This window comes from Mobula birostris, chromosome 15, assembly GCF_030028105.1.
Source record: "Mobula birostris isolate sMobBir1 chromosome 15, sMobBir1.hap1, whole genome shotgun sequence".
NCBI classification, from domain to species: Eukaryota; Metazoa; Chordata; class Chondrichthyes; order Myliobatiformes; family Myliobatidae; genus Mobula; species Mobula birostris.
In genome coordinates, this window is record NC_092384.1 from 66,335,834 (window position 1) to 66,350,269 (window position 14,436).

At 43.0% G+C, this 14,436-nt stretch overlaps 1 protein-coding gene across 1 annotated transcript in view; it reads right to left on the minus strand.

The window, feature by feature from the left end:
- Positions 1-14,436, minus strand: part of LOC140210720 (chromodomain Y-like protein 2) — a 204,752-nt gene that overhangs the window by 70,472 nt on the left and 119,844 nt on the right. The window contains exons 2-3 of the mRNA XM_072279945.1: positions 1,104-1,701; positions 177-391 (exon numbers count right to left, since the gene is read on the minus strand). Coding sequence (XP_072136046.1) covers positions 177-391; positions 1,104-1,701 — 813 coding nt within the window. The remainder of the gene's footprint in view (positions 1-176; positions 392-1,103; positions 1,702-14,436) is intronic.

Consider the following 14,436-nt stretch of genomic DNA (forward strand, 5'->3'; position numbering starts at 1 on the left):
AATATTGCCACAGTAATGCACCATTTGCACTAATTGGAGGTCATAACCAGACAAACAGCATGAGAGTTTTAGTAGCATATAGATAATATCCCACTTCTGACACAAGGAAGACAAATGTAGAATTTCTATCTTATGGATCACATATTATTTGGCAAAAAAAATGCATGAGGCCTTACCTCAGGTGTTAACGAATTGTTGTCTGAGGTTTGGCTGGAGAGTAAAACGTGGGTAAAGCCATCTTGTTTCCTGACAACAATATCCCTGAATCGATAGTTGCTTTCATTTTGTCGAACGCTGCATCTGAGGCGCTTGTCAAACACATAATCGTCCTTCTCCTCCACCATTTTCCTCTTCACTGAACACGATAGACTACTCTGTCCATTTGAGATACCTGGAAGTGAAATCACTTCTAAAATGAAATGTCAATCATCCATCTTACCAGCTACTTGCACTTAATTAGATATGATTAATCAATAAAAAGACATTGTTATCAGCTACTATAAAGACTTTAGAGAAGTATATAGATTGGTAGAGTGGATAGCCAGCACCTTTTTCCCAGGATAGAATTGGCTAATACGCGGGGACATAATTATAAGGTGACTTGAGGTAGGTATATGGAGTTGTCAGAGGTAGGTTTTTTTCCCAACACAGAGAGTGGAGGGTGCTGGAATGAGCTGCCTGGAGTGGTGGTAGAGGCAGATACATTAGGGAGCTTTATATAGGCTCATGGATGAAAGAAAAATGCAGGGCTATGTGAGAGGGAAGCATTAGAAGTCAGTTAATACTCTTGGAGAAGGTTAAAGGATCAGCACTACATCATGGGCCGAAGGGCCTGAACTATGCTATGATGTTCTATATTCTATCTTTGAAATTACATGAACATGAGGCACAATTAATTGGGTAATTTGCAAGTTCAAATAATTACAAAACGTTGCATAATTTGTGGATGTCCGAGGACAGTAAGAATTTCAGGTTGTATATTATATACATTCCCTGATGTTAAATGGAACAATTGAACTTTTGCTAATTAAGGAGTCTAAATTCAAGCATATGCTAGTTGGGCAGAATTGCCCGTTTTGGTGCTGTACACAGTCATCACGTACCTATTCCATTGACGACAGGAGGGTCGTCATTGGCTCCATCTTCCACAAAGTCAGGCTTTCCAGGATCCACAGTCATTCTCTGTTGCCGTGAGGTATTGTCAAACTGTAATGCAGTTTTGCTGTGTCTAGCGTCGCCATTCTGAAACGAGTTATCCGTTTTTCTGTAAGGCATTATCTGCACCCCACTCGCAGTGGTTCTGTAATGCACAGTTTTAGTAGCTATGATTTTCTTGTTATCCCCAGAACTGTGCTTTCCATCTCTGGCCATGGAAGCCCGTTTTTGCTTTTGATGTGCGCTATTAGTCCGCTTTTTTCGCAATCCTCCTCCTCCTTTCCCCTTGGTGGATTCATAGGCTCTGAATGGAGCAGTTCCGTGATTGTCCCTCAAGACCTGCCTTGGGCTATTTCCCCGTTTCCCTGATTTAGTTCGCTTTTCTTTGGAAGCGTTGAGTCCATTGAACTCATCAATAAATTCTTCACAGTGAAGGAGGTGATGCTCTGGTTCCCAAGTGTCTTCATTACTTCCATAGCCTTTCCACCGTATAAGGTACTCCCACTTCCCCTTTTTATTTTTCCTCTTGTCAACAATCTTCTCCACCTAATGGAGGGAGAAAAGTTCTGCATATAGATTATAGTGTTTGCGATTGCCATTTCACACCAGTACAATGACCCAACAGAAACATTTACTTCAAGCATCTGTAACAAGGGCAGTAATTCGTTACCCATCTCCAATTACCCTTGGCCTGCTTGGTGATTTCAGAAGTCAGCTAAGACTCACCCGCTTTGGTGTGGGCTTAGTTCAAAAGACCAAAGGAGGCAAGCCTGGCAGAATCCCTAAACAAACACTTACGACATTGACTTTGAATGGACTACGCCACGAGATAGGAAGTACAGGAGCCTGAAGGCACACACTCAGCGATTCAGGAACAGCTTCTTCCCCTCTGCCAGTCGATTCCAAAATGGATATTGAAGCTTTGGACACTACCTCACTCTTTTTTAATATACAGTATTTCTGTTGTTGCACGTTTTTTCAGTGATAATAAACCTGATTCTGATTGGAACAAACTGACACATGCACAGACTAAGCTGAAAAGCTCTGGCCTTCCTTATGGACATTCCTTCCTACTACTACCTTATGGACAGTATTACTAAACGGCTGACAAGAAATTAGTTTTAGCTTTATTTGTCACATGTACATCAAAACAGTAAAAATGTGCTGTTTGCGTCAAAAGCCAACACTCGCCGTTGGCCCCCAGCACATCCTCTGCCTGTGTTGGCCATTGACGCAAACAGCACATTTAAAAATTCAAAGTAAATACTGAGGGCCGACTACAAGTGTCGCCATGCTTCTGGCACCAACAATAACATGCCCACAGTTGACTATCCCTAACCCATACGTCTTTGGACTGTGGGAGGAAACCAGAAACCCGCAGAAAACCTACGCGGCCACGGGGAGAGCATACAACCTCCCTCTAGACAGCAGTGGAATTGAACCCGGGTTGCACGCATTGTAGAGAATTATACCAAGTGCCGCCCTAAGAAATGTGTTTGAAATAATGCACATACTTTCATACAGTATAAACGCACACAAACACAATATACACAATGCATATTATTTTTTAAAATATTTATTGGGACTTGGACATTCACCGGCAAGTCAGTGTTTACTGTCATCAACTGACTGGTTTGCTGGACCACTTTAAGAGAAAACTCTCAATAGTGGGTCTGAAGTTACAAGAGCAGACCAGCTAAGGAGAGATTTTTCTCCCTGAAAGACAACGGTGAACCACATAGGTCCCTTCCAGAAATCTACTTTGTGACCATCATTACTAATAAAAACTTGAATTCCACGGCTTTCTTGGTGGAATTTGAACTCGGGTCCCAAGGTTGTTCACCCAAGGTGCTACATTACTAGTCCAGTAGATTAAAGATAAAGATTTAAAGATTAGCTTTATTTGTCACATGTACCTCAGAATGTACAGTAAAATGTGTCATTTGCATCAAATCAAACCAGCAAAGACTGCGCAGGGCAGCCTGCAAGTGTCACCATGCTTCCAGTGCCAACATAGCAAGCCCACAACTCACCAACCCTCACCCATACGCCTTTGGAATGTGGGAGGAAACAGCAGCACCCGGTGGAAACTCATGAGTCATGGTGGGGGACAGGGAAGGTACAAACTCCTCACAGATGGTGCTGGGGATTGAACCCCAATCTTGCAGCTAACACTGTGAAGCGTTATGCTAACCACTACCCTACAGTGCACCCCATGTAGTTAACCACACCACTATTACACCCTACATATACTCTTAAATCACGTACATACTTAACATGCATGCATTTGTGTCAAAATAGTTTGTGTGATACGTCTCGTGTGGTAGTGTAGCGGGTAGTGCTTGTCGCCCTCACTTTCAGCTTCCGCCGCTGTCTAGCAGTCTTGCGAAAAGGAGAGCTGAATGTGCAAGTCTTTCCCTGTCAGTACATAGCCTCTCCAACAGCAAGCCTCATGTAGGGCCTCCTCGCTAGTGACACACGGAAGCTGAACTCCTTTCGAGCTCAGGCTGAGGACGGGGAGGAGGTCTGGCCCCTGTACACGTAGCACACAGGGCCACAGGTGTGTGGACACGCCCCGGTGTTTGTGAACCAGATCCCCAGCTATGGGTAAGTAGCTGCACTGCCTTGTGGGCAGCCTCGGGGCAGATGAAGAATACGGGAGTAAACCCAGACAGCAAATCTAGAGAGGAGCATCTACGGCAGCTGGATGTCATTGAATATCCCTCTGGCAGCTCCTGCAGCCAAGTTGGTGCCAAACGTATTGCTTCATAAGCTTTCCTTTGGACTACTGAGGCCGAGATGGGGATCTTGACGACTGGGCATCTGAGGATCGCCATACCTTCTGTCCAGTCTTGTGGTGATGATCATCATCACCCATTGTCCTTCGAGACAGACGGATGCCTACCACGCATTTATACATATACCTCATACATGTGGTTCATGCTCACAAATGCATCTTTTCAACAACCATGTTTTAGTTTCTATTCCACAAATTCTGGTGTTTTTGTGCAGTTTCTGAGCCTGCAAATTTGTGCTTACATCCCTGCCCACAATACTAAAAACTCGCTTTTGATAAGTACTATCTGACCGTATTCGACACTGTCCACCTTTCTTTTCTAGACTCTTAGCGAGCTAGTCACTATATGTGATCTTCTCTTCACAAGTTAAAGATATCCCAGATATTGAACCATATGTTTAAGCTCCATCAACTTTCCTGAGTACAAATGCCATCCAAACCCATGGATTAAGAAAGCTTACTGTCCCATTAACAAAATGCTGGAGGAAGGGATTGAATAAGCCACACTCAGGTTGGAGGAACAACCCCTTATATTCCGTCTGGGTAGCCTCCAACCTGATGGCATGAACATTGACTTCTCTGACTTCTGTTAATGTCCCTCGTACCCCATCCGTTATTTTATTTATATATATATATATATATATATATATATATATATATATATATTCATATTCTTTTTCTCTCTCTCTCCTTTTTCTCCCTCTGTCCCTCTCACTATACCCCTTGCCCATCCTCTGGGCTTCACCCCTCCCCCTTTCTTTCTCCCTGGGCCTCCTGTCCCATGATCCTCTCATATCCCTTTTGCCAATCAACTGTCCAGCTCTTGTCTCCATCCCTCCTCCTCCTGTCTTCTCCTATCATTTCAGATCACCCCCTTCCCCTCCCACTTTCAAATCTCTTACTAGCTCTTCTTTCAGTTAGTCCTGACGAAGGGTCTCGGCTCGAAACGTCGACTGTACCTCTTCCTATAGATACTGCCTGGCCTGCTGCATTCACCAGCAACTTTGATGTGTGTTGCTTGAAATTCCAGTATCTGCAGATTTCCTCGCGTTTGTGTTTTTAAAACCAGAACAAATTCCTTATCTTGGGGCTCCACTTTCACAACACAAAACACAATTCCAGAGAAGGATTCTTATACAGCCAATGGCTATCACTGCAGGTGGATCTCTTCAGAGGGCTTCATAGAGTGCACCATACTCAACTCAATGAACTCTGTTGGATAGAATCCCAAATTTAACTACTGCAACAATGCCAATACTAACATTCTTCATCTTGGTTCGCACAAATGTTAACAAAATAGAATACTGAGGCTCCAACACACCTAACGGTATTAAATATTAATTCTGGAATCTGATCTACTCAATAGTCTGACTCAGTTAATTTGCTGAGTTACAAGTTGTGAGTTTTATTAAATTAACCAGTACACAGCTTCTCTTCTCACAATCAGTTATGTGATCGGCATTTATGTTAAATTGGAAACATCAATAAATACAGTCCTTCAAATTTAACAGCAGTTTACAAAATACCTTTTAGTGTTAAATCAGTTGTTGAGTTTGGGTACCAGTTCTTTCAGTAACTCGATCTATTCTACTGTTAAGTGAAGTAACAAGCAAACAGAACATTCCCATTATGGTAAAATTCAAAGGTACAGCTTGCTCCTGTGCATAAATCGGCCTCTTCCTAACTTTTACAAAGCTTATTTCTCCGAAAACATAAGACCATAAGACATAGAAGCAGAATTAGCCACTTAGCCTATCAAGCCTGCTCCACCATTCCATCGTAGCTGATTATTTTCCCTCTCAACCCCATTCTCCTGCCTTCTTCTCGTAACCACTGGCACCCTCACTAATCAAGAACATATCGACTTCTGTTTTAAATATGCCCAGTGACAAGGCCTCCACAGCTGTCCATGCCAACGAATTCCACAGATTCACCTCCGAAAGAAATTCCTCCTCATCTCTGTTCTGAAGGGACTGTGGCTGTGCCCTGTGGTCCTCGACTTCTCCACAATAGGAAACATCCTCTCCATGTCTACTCTATCTAGGCTTTTCAATATTTGATAGGTTTCAAAGAGATCTGCCTGCATCGTTTTAAACTCCAGCGAGTACAGGCTCAGAGGCATCCAACGCTCCTCATATGTTAACTCTTTCATTCCCTGGATCATTCTCAGGAACCTCCTCTGGATGCTCTCCAATGCCACAGCACGGAAAAACTTGTTGCAAAACGCAATGTACAAGACTTGCAAAACCAAGCTAAAACTTGCAGTGTGCAGTCAATGGCAGGGAAATAGCACACACCTGCACTACTGAGGCAGCATGTGGGGATATCCCCAGAGAATGAAGGTATTCCCTTCATTAGTCATGGTATTGAGTTCATGAACTGTGACATAATGTTGTAGCTCTAGAAAACCTTGATTAGACCACACTTGTGTTCAGTTCTGGTTGCCTCTTTATAGGAAGGATGTAGAAGCTTTACAGAAGGTGCAGAAAAGATTTACCAGGATGTTGCCTCAATTGGAAAGCGTGCCTTGTGGGCATAGGTTGAGCGAGCTTTTCCCTTTGGAGCAAAGGAGGATAAGAAGAGACTTGATAAAGATGTGTAAGATAAGAGGCATAGATCAAGTGGACAACCAGACTTTTTCCCCAAGGCAGAAATGGCAAACGCAAGTGGTCATAACTTTAAGGAGAACGGAGGAAGGTAAAGAGCTGATGTTGGATGTAAGCTTTTGACACAGAGTGCTGGATGCATGAATAGCACTGTCATTGAGGGAAGCATCCAGAGGTGGTTAGAAGAGTCATTCAGCATGGAAACAGGTTGTTCAGCCTATCATGTCCAAGCTGACCCCTGGGCAATCATTTTAATAATCCCACATCCAGCAACTGGCACGCAGCCTAGGCAACTTAAGGGCTTGTCTTGATACTTAGTGCTGTCGGCATCTCTGCTTCCACCATTCTTTCCGGTTTTGGTAATCTTTTACTTCTAATATCTTTGATAATTTAACTTTCCAGGGATCCGATGGACCAAGAGAGAAGGACAGTTGAAAGGGAAATCATGTGGATCAGAGGAAGAGATGGGGGAGGAGTGCCACTCAGACCCCGCTTAACGCTGAGGAAGCATTCCTCGGAGGTGGAGCGCTATGTAAATCAGCGCTATGCGGGGTCATTATAACATTACGTGAATGGACTTGTGTGCCTGACTTTTAAAAAATGAAACCCAAGATATATGAAATATTATTTTTTGTAGACACAGTAATTTGTGGAGTAACAAACACACAAATAGGCCTAACCTGTACATCAGTGGAATAGCAACAGTGGAGGGAACCAGGCTGTGGGCCCTCCTCTAACCTTGGCTTCTTCTTCAAGTAGGCGCCAAGATTTGACTGCCTTCTCTTAAGTTTCCTCTCATGAAGCAGTTCTCGGTAGCAGGAAATCATGTCGAGAACACTTCTCTTTGCCTTATTGCTTTGCTCCCAGTCAGGGTCAATCTCGATGAACTGGTCCATGACTTGAGAGATTGTGGTGATGTCAGCGTGAGGAATCTTGTGGTGAGGTTTCTTGCTGGTGTTTCCTGTTCTCCATCTGTGTCCTCAGATTCACCCAGGTTGTGTTGCTCTGCCAATTCTCGAAGCTCTTCGTTATTAAGGCTCTCACCATGAGAATGCAGTAACTCTTCAATTTCACCATTATTAACATCCTCATGCCGTACCACATCCATGCTAATGCTTTTCCTAGACATCTTAGATGCACTCCCCTCACTGGAAGTTGCAGGCCGTTTTCCAGACATTATGGTTGAATAAAATGGAATAAACTGGTGAGGGAGCAAGAACGTTTACACACGCAGGGGAGGCAGAGCGTGAACTAATACGTGATTGGCTGTGAGTGGCTTAGAGTGTATGTAAAGTGCTCTCATTGGCTGACTGAATGTTTACTATAATGGTGGCCACTCTTGAAAAGTGTGGTTTAGAATGAATTCTTGTAATTTTTAAAAATTTCTATATAAGAATTGACTAACTGTGTTGTAATGAATCACCACTATGCAAAGTCTGAGTGTAATTGGTTTCATGTAGCGATGAAAAGGCAGGCAGAGCCAGGACCCATGCTGTTGTCCATGGCTACAGCTTTAATTTGTAGGAAGTTAAAGTCCAAATCACACCACTAGACATAGGAGCAGAATTAGGCCATTTGGCCCATCAAGTCTATTCTGCCATTTCATCATGGCTGATCCATTTGCCTTTCAGCCCCAATCTCCTGCCTTCTCCCTTTTGTGCCTTATTTAATCAAGAAGCTATCAACCTCTGCTTTAAATATACCCAATGACTTGGCCTCCACGGCCGCCTGTGGCAACAAATTCCACAGATTCACCACTCTCTGGATGAAGAAATTCCTTGTGTCCTGCCGAAGAGTTTCAGCCTGAAACGTTGACTGTACTTTTTTTTCTATAAATGCTGCCTGGCCTGCTGAGTTCCTCCAGCATTTTGTGTGCGTTGCTCTTAAGCCTTGAAGTGGATGGGCTACAGCAGCAGAAGACCACAAACATGCACTCAGTGGCCACTTTATTAGCTACTGGAAGCACTCAATAAAGTACCACAGTGTGTAAAGTTGACCTTAATATATTCAGATTCACTTATTTATCACATTTACATTTAAACATATAGTGAAATGCCTTGCTTGCATTAACAACCAAGACAATCTTCAGGCTTGATTTTAATAAATATAACTTGTTAAAAAAACAAAAACATAATGCTGAATTAAATAACGCTTCTAAATGGACATCTGAAAATCTAATTTGATATTGACAATTAAATATTTGTCCTGTCAATCATTTCTAGCCAGGATAGGGCCATACATCTGCTCTGGCTGGTTCTGGGTTCAATGAAAGTCTAAATTATGCTTCAAGGATACAAATTGTTCACAGCCAAGAGGGTCAAAATCAAAGTATTAAAATCATGGGTTATAGTAAAATCAAAATAATTAGCCTGTTGATATTATAGGGTTAGAAGTGTTTAAGCAGCACTTGTTCAACAAACTTAATGAATCTAGAATTAATAACCTTGGAGAAGTGCCAAAGGTGACTGCAGTTGTGAGGCCTCAGATAAATCTCTCAATGAAACAGCTGCAACCTCTGCTGTGTGTTAATACTCTGGGATCTGAATACAATTCAAACATAGCAGAGTACTGTATGGGTGGTATTAGACAGACTGCTGTTGATAACCTACTGTGTCTAATTAGATGTCACAATCAAACTAGAGGTTCTTCTGGTTTGAGTGTGAGATTTGATTTTCTGATTCGACTGTCTGTTTTGCTTCATAAAATTGTCTATTCATTAACGATGATGATAATCAGCTCTGTGAAGTGTAGAAAGAAATCAGGGCAACACAGTGGCTCAGCTGCTAGATTCTCTGCTTCACAGCACCAGAGAGCTGGGTTCAGTCCTGAGCTGGGAGAGCTGTCTGTGTGGAGTTTGCACATTCTCCCCAGTGACCATGTGAGCTTCCTCCAAGTGCTCCGGTTTACTTTCACATCTCAAAGTTGCGTCGGTTGGTAGGTTAATGGAGCACTGTAAATCGCCCTTTACAGATATCCCACCTTTCCCGAAAGTTCCGGGAGTCTCCCACATATTGATAGTGGCTCCCTGATACCCCCAAATTATGTACAATATCCTGGAAATCAATTTTTTGTGAGTGAGCGAGAGAGAGAGAGCAAGCGCGCGAAAGAGAGAGCAGGCATGCGAGAGAGAGAGCGCCATGGCAGAGTGTTCCAAAAAAAGAAAATATAAAACGTACGTCACCCCAGACTACACTAAATTGTACCCTTGCCTAATAGAGTCAAAATAAATAACAGTGTTGCTTGCTGCACTGTTTACAACAGTGAATTTTCTATTGTCCATGGTGGGTTAAGACTGTAAAAGACAGGTTGAGGTGAGTTTAACAGGTGTCATTTGTTCATTAGCATAGCTAACATTATTTAAACTAGCTGGCTAGCTGTTAAGGAGCTACTCTATTGCAGTCATCCCACCTCTCCCAGAAGTTCCAGGAGTCTCCCGCAAATTGATGGTGCTACCTCCCTGAAACGAGTTTTTGCAGGGTGGGATGTCTGCCTTTATCTATAGGTGAGAGGTAGAATAACAGAAAAGATCACCAGATTTTTTGCTTTAATACAATGCAGTTCCTTAAGTATATAGGTTTTTCTTATATATAGAATTCGATACAAATATAAATATATAGGATTTAGTTATGCTGACCCACACTCCAGTTCAGAAAATGGCAATAATGCACCTTAAAGCTGCTTGCCAGATGTCATGAAACCTCAGAAGAGGATGGAGTGACGAACTGAGCTGAGGCTTTGGACCTACTTCGGCTGCTCCAGCCTTTGGGCCTATGGACTCAGTTTCATTCTGAATGCTGTTGCTTGCTTTTCTTGTTTGCGTGATTTGTGTTTTGTTTCTCTCTGTGCGTTTGGTGTTGGTCTTTTTCAAAATTGGGTTCTTTGGGGTTTCTTGTTTTGTGGCCTGCCTGTAAGCAGATGAATATCAAGGTTGTGTAATTTATACATATTTTGATAATAAATGTTCTTTGAACTTCTGAACTTCCAGGTAGAATTTAGGGGGAGTTGATGAGAAAGTGAGGAAAATCATTTTAAAAAACAGCATTTTAAGATTAGTGTAAATGGCTGATGGTCAACACAAACTCAGTGAGCCAAAAGGCCTGTCTCCATGGTGTCTCCCTCTGACTTCCTCTCTCTCTTAAAGGAGTAGCCAGTTATCTATTTCTGACAATCACCTCCCTTACCATTTACAATACAACACTCTGAGAAATTTTTTAAATGGAGATTTGACCCCACTGTCTCCCTCTGCTCTCCTGAATCCCTTCCATAGATCAACACACACACACAAAATGCTGGAGGAACTCAGCAGGTCAGGCAGCATCCATCGACAGGAATAAACAGTCGAGAGAAGAGTTTCAGCCCAGAACATTGACTGCTTAATACTTTCCATAGATGCTGCCTGACCTGCTCATTTCACTCCAAGAATTCCTGTTCTACTCTTGTAATTAAACTTCTTGTTTTTTACTGTGTTCTTGATGCATTCTGTGTTTTAAGCTGCATCGGATCTGGAGCAACAATCATTTCACTCTTCTTTGCGCTCGTGTACTTAAGAGTGACAATAAACAATCTTGAATTTTAACAATTCTTTACTCTGTATAAAAGCCCAAATTTACTCAAGAGTTCAAAGCTGTGTCTAGCACTAAAAATGTATCGGAGCATCTCTCATGAGTTTGCATCTCTGGAAAGAAGAGACAGAAATCCAATGACTGATGATTATAATTCTTCTCCCTATTCCACTAATAAAGTACCTTTTCTGATTCCATTAATAAAATGCCCTTCCTGGTTTCACTAATAAAAAGCCGTTCTTGGTTTCACTAAGAAAAAGCCCTTTCCTATTTCACTAATAAAATGCCCTTCCCGATTTCACTAATAAAATGCCCTTCCTGATTTCACTAATAAAATGTCCTTTCCTATTTCACTCATAAAATGTCCTTTCCTATTTCACTCATAAAATGCCCTTCCCAGTTTCACTAAGAAAATGCCCTTTCCGGTTTCACTAATAAAATACCCTTCCTGGCTTCACTAATTAAATGCTCTTCCTAATTCCACTAACACTGCACGATCCTCTTACTTTGCTTTCTTTTAATTTCAAATAGGGTAGATAGTAGGAAAATTCCTGCCCCCTGGCAGAGGTATCGAAAACTATCTACGTGATGAAGTAACTTTTGCACAATGAACTCCTCTTCTGAAGCCTCATTTAAATCATCAGTGCAGAATTAAAAGCCTTATTTGTCACATGTACATTGAAACACTGAAACAGTGTGTGTATTGTATTGTACAGTGAAATGTACTGTATGTGTCAACAACCAACACAGTCCGAGGGGGAGCCCGCAAGTGTCGCCATGTTTCCAGCGCTCCTCTGAGTGTTCCAGTTTCCTCCCACATTCCAAAGCTGTATTGGTTAGGAGGCTAAACAGTCATTATAAATTGTCCAGAGACTAGGCTAGGGTTAAAGAGGTGGGTTGTTAGGTGGCATGGCTCATTGGGTCGAAAGGGCCTTTCCTGTGCTGCATCTCTAAATAAAATATTAAAAAATAGTCCCTCACAATTTATTAATCCTAACCCGTATGTCTTTGGACTGTAGGAGGAAATTGGAGCACCCAGAGGAAACTCACACCGTCATGGGGAGAATGTACAAACTCCTTACAGACAGTGGAGGGGAGTGAACCTACATGCTGGTGCATTAAAGCACTGCACTACCACGTCACTCATACTACAACCAGTTACAGGGATCAGTCTTCTATCAATGTCTTCTCCTCCACACATGCTGCTTCACCTGATTTTTATTGTCGTACAGAGATAGGGAGAGGTATTTTTCTGTCTGATTAGTCTCTGTAAGACACTGCTCATGCATCTTGATGAACTTTGACCTGTATTCAGGCTCTAAACTGTGGGACGTTAATGTTTCTTGAGTTTGATGATGCAGGAGCACCACCTGACAGGATCTTCAGTGGTGGACAAAGTATAAAACTTACACAAACAGTGACGTGATGCTGACCAGTTAATCTCAGCAATGTTGGATGATACATGGCATGAACATCGGTTTCTTTCATTTCCGATAATTTCGCGCCCCCCCCCCTTCCCTCTTCTTCCATTTTCCATTTTGGCTCCCCTTCTTCTCACCTCCCTATCACCTCCCTCTGGTGTCCCCTTTCCTTCATGTTCTCCCATGGTCCATTCACCTCTCTTATCAGATTCCTCCTTCCTCAGCCCTATACCTTTCCCGCTCACCTGACTTCACCTATCACCAGCCAGCTTGTTCTCCTTCCTCACTCTCCCCCCACTCCCCCCCCCAACATTCCAGTTTCTTCCCTCTTCCTTTCCAGTCGTCGTTGCCTGACTTGCTGGAGTGTTTTGTTTATTGAGATACAGTGTGGAGTAGGCCCTTCCGGCCTTCGAGCCCCACCACCCAGCAATCCCCCGATTTAATCCTAGCCTAGTCATGGGGCAATTTACAGTGACCAATTAACCCACGCAGTCATGGGGAGAACGTGCAAACTCCTTACAGACAGCGGCAGGAACTGAACCCGGGTCGCTGGTACTGTAAAGCGTTGTTCTAACCACTACGCTACCCCAACTACTTCAAACAGACTTCAAAGATACTGGTGCCCAAGAAGAATGTGGTGCCCTGACTGAATGACTATCGTCCAGTAGCACTTACATCCACTGTGATGAAGTGCTTTGAGAGGTCAGAGATGAAACATCAACTCCTGCCTAAGAAGTGACTTGGATGCACTCCAGTTTGACTACTAGCACAACAGGTCCATAGCAGGTGTCATTTCAATGGCCCTTCACTCAACCCTGGGACATCTGGACAGTAAAGATGCATACATCAGGAGGCACTCTATCGACTATAGCTCAGCATTCAGTAATATCATCCCCTCAAAACTAATCAATAAGTTTCAAAACCCTGGCCTCAATACCTCCTTGTGCAATTGGATCCTGGATTTCCTTACTTGCAGACCCAAGTCAGTTTGGACTAGCAACCACATCTCCTCCACAATCTCCATCAGCACAGGTGCACCACAAGGCTGTGTGCTTAGCCCCCTGCTCTACTCGCTTTACACTTATGACTGTGTGACTAAGTACAGCTCCAATGCCATATTTAAGTTTGCTGACAACACCACTGTCAGCGGCCGAATTAAAGGTGGTGACGTATCAGCAGATAGGAGGGGGACTGAAAATCTGGCTGAGTAGTGCCATAACAACAGTCTCGTACTCAATGGCAGCAAGACTAAGGAACTGATTAGTGACTTCAGCAAGAGGAAACTGGAGATCCATAAGCCAGTCCTCATCTGAAGATCAGAGGTGGAGAAGGTCAGCAACCTTAAATTCCTCGGCATTGTTGTTACAGAGGACCTGTCCTGGGCCCAGCACGTAAATGCAATTACGAAGGAAGCACTGCAGCACCTCCACTTCCACAGGTGTTTGTGAAAATTCGGCCTGACGTAAGACCATAAGATACAGGGGCAGAATTAGGCCATTTGGCCCATCAAGTCTGCTTCACCACTTTAGCATGGCTGATCCACTTTCCCTCTCATCTCCTGCCTTCTCGCTGTATCCCTTCATGCTTCTACCAGTAAAGAAGCTATCAACCTCTGAATTAGATATACATAAAAACTTGGCCTCCACAGCAGTCTGTGGCAAAGAATTCCACAGATTCACTACTCTTTGGCTAAAGAAATTCCTCCTCATCTCTGTTCTAAAAGGATGCCCCTCTATTCTGCGGCTGTGTCCTCTGGTCTTAGACTCTCCCACCATAGGAAACATCGTCTCCACATCCACTCTATCAAGGCCTTTCACCATTCGATAGGTTTCAATGAGGTAAACCTTCATTCTTCTGAATTTCTAGTGAATACAGGCCCAGAGCCATCAAACACT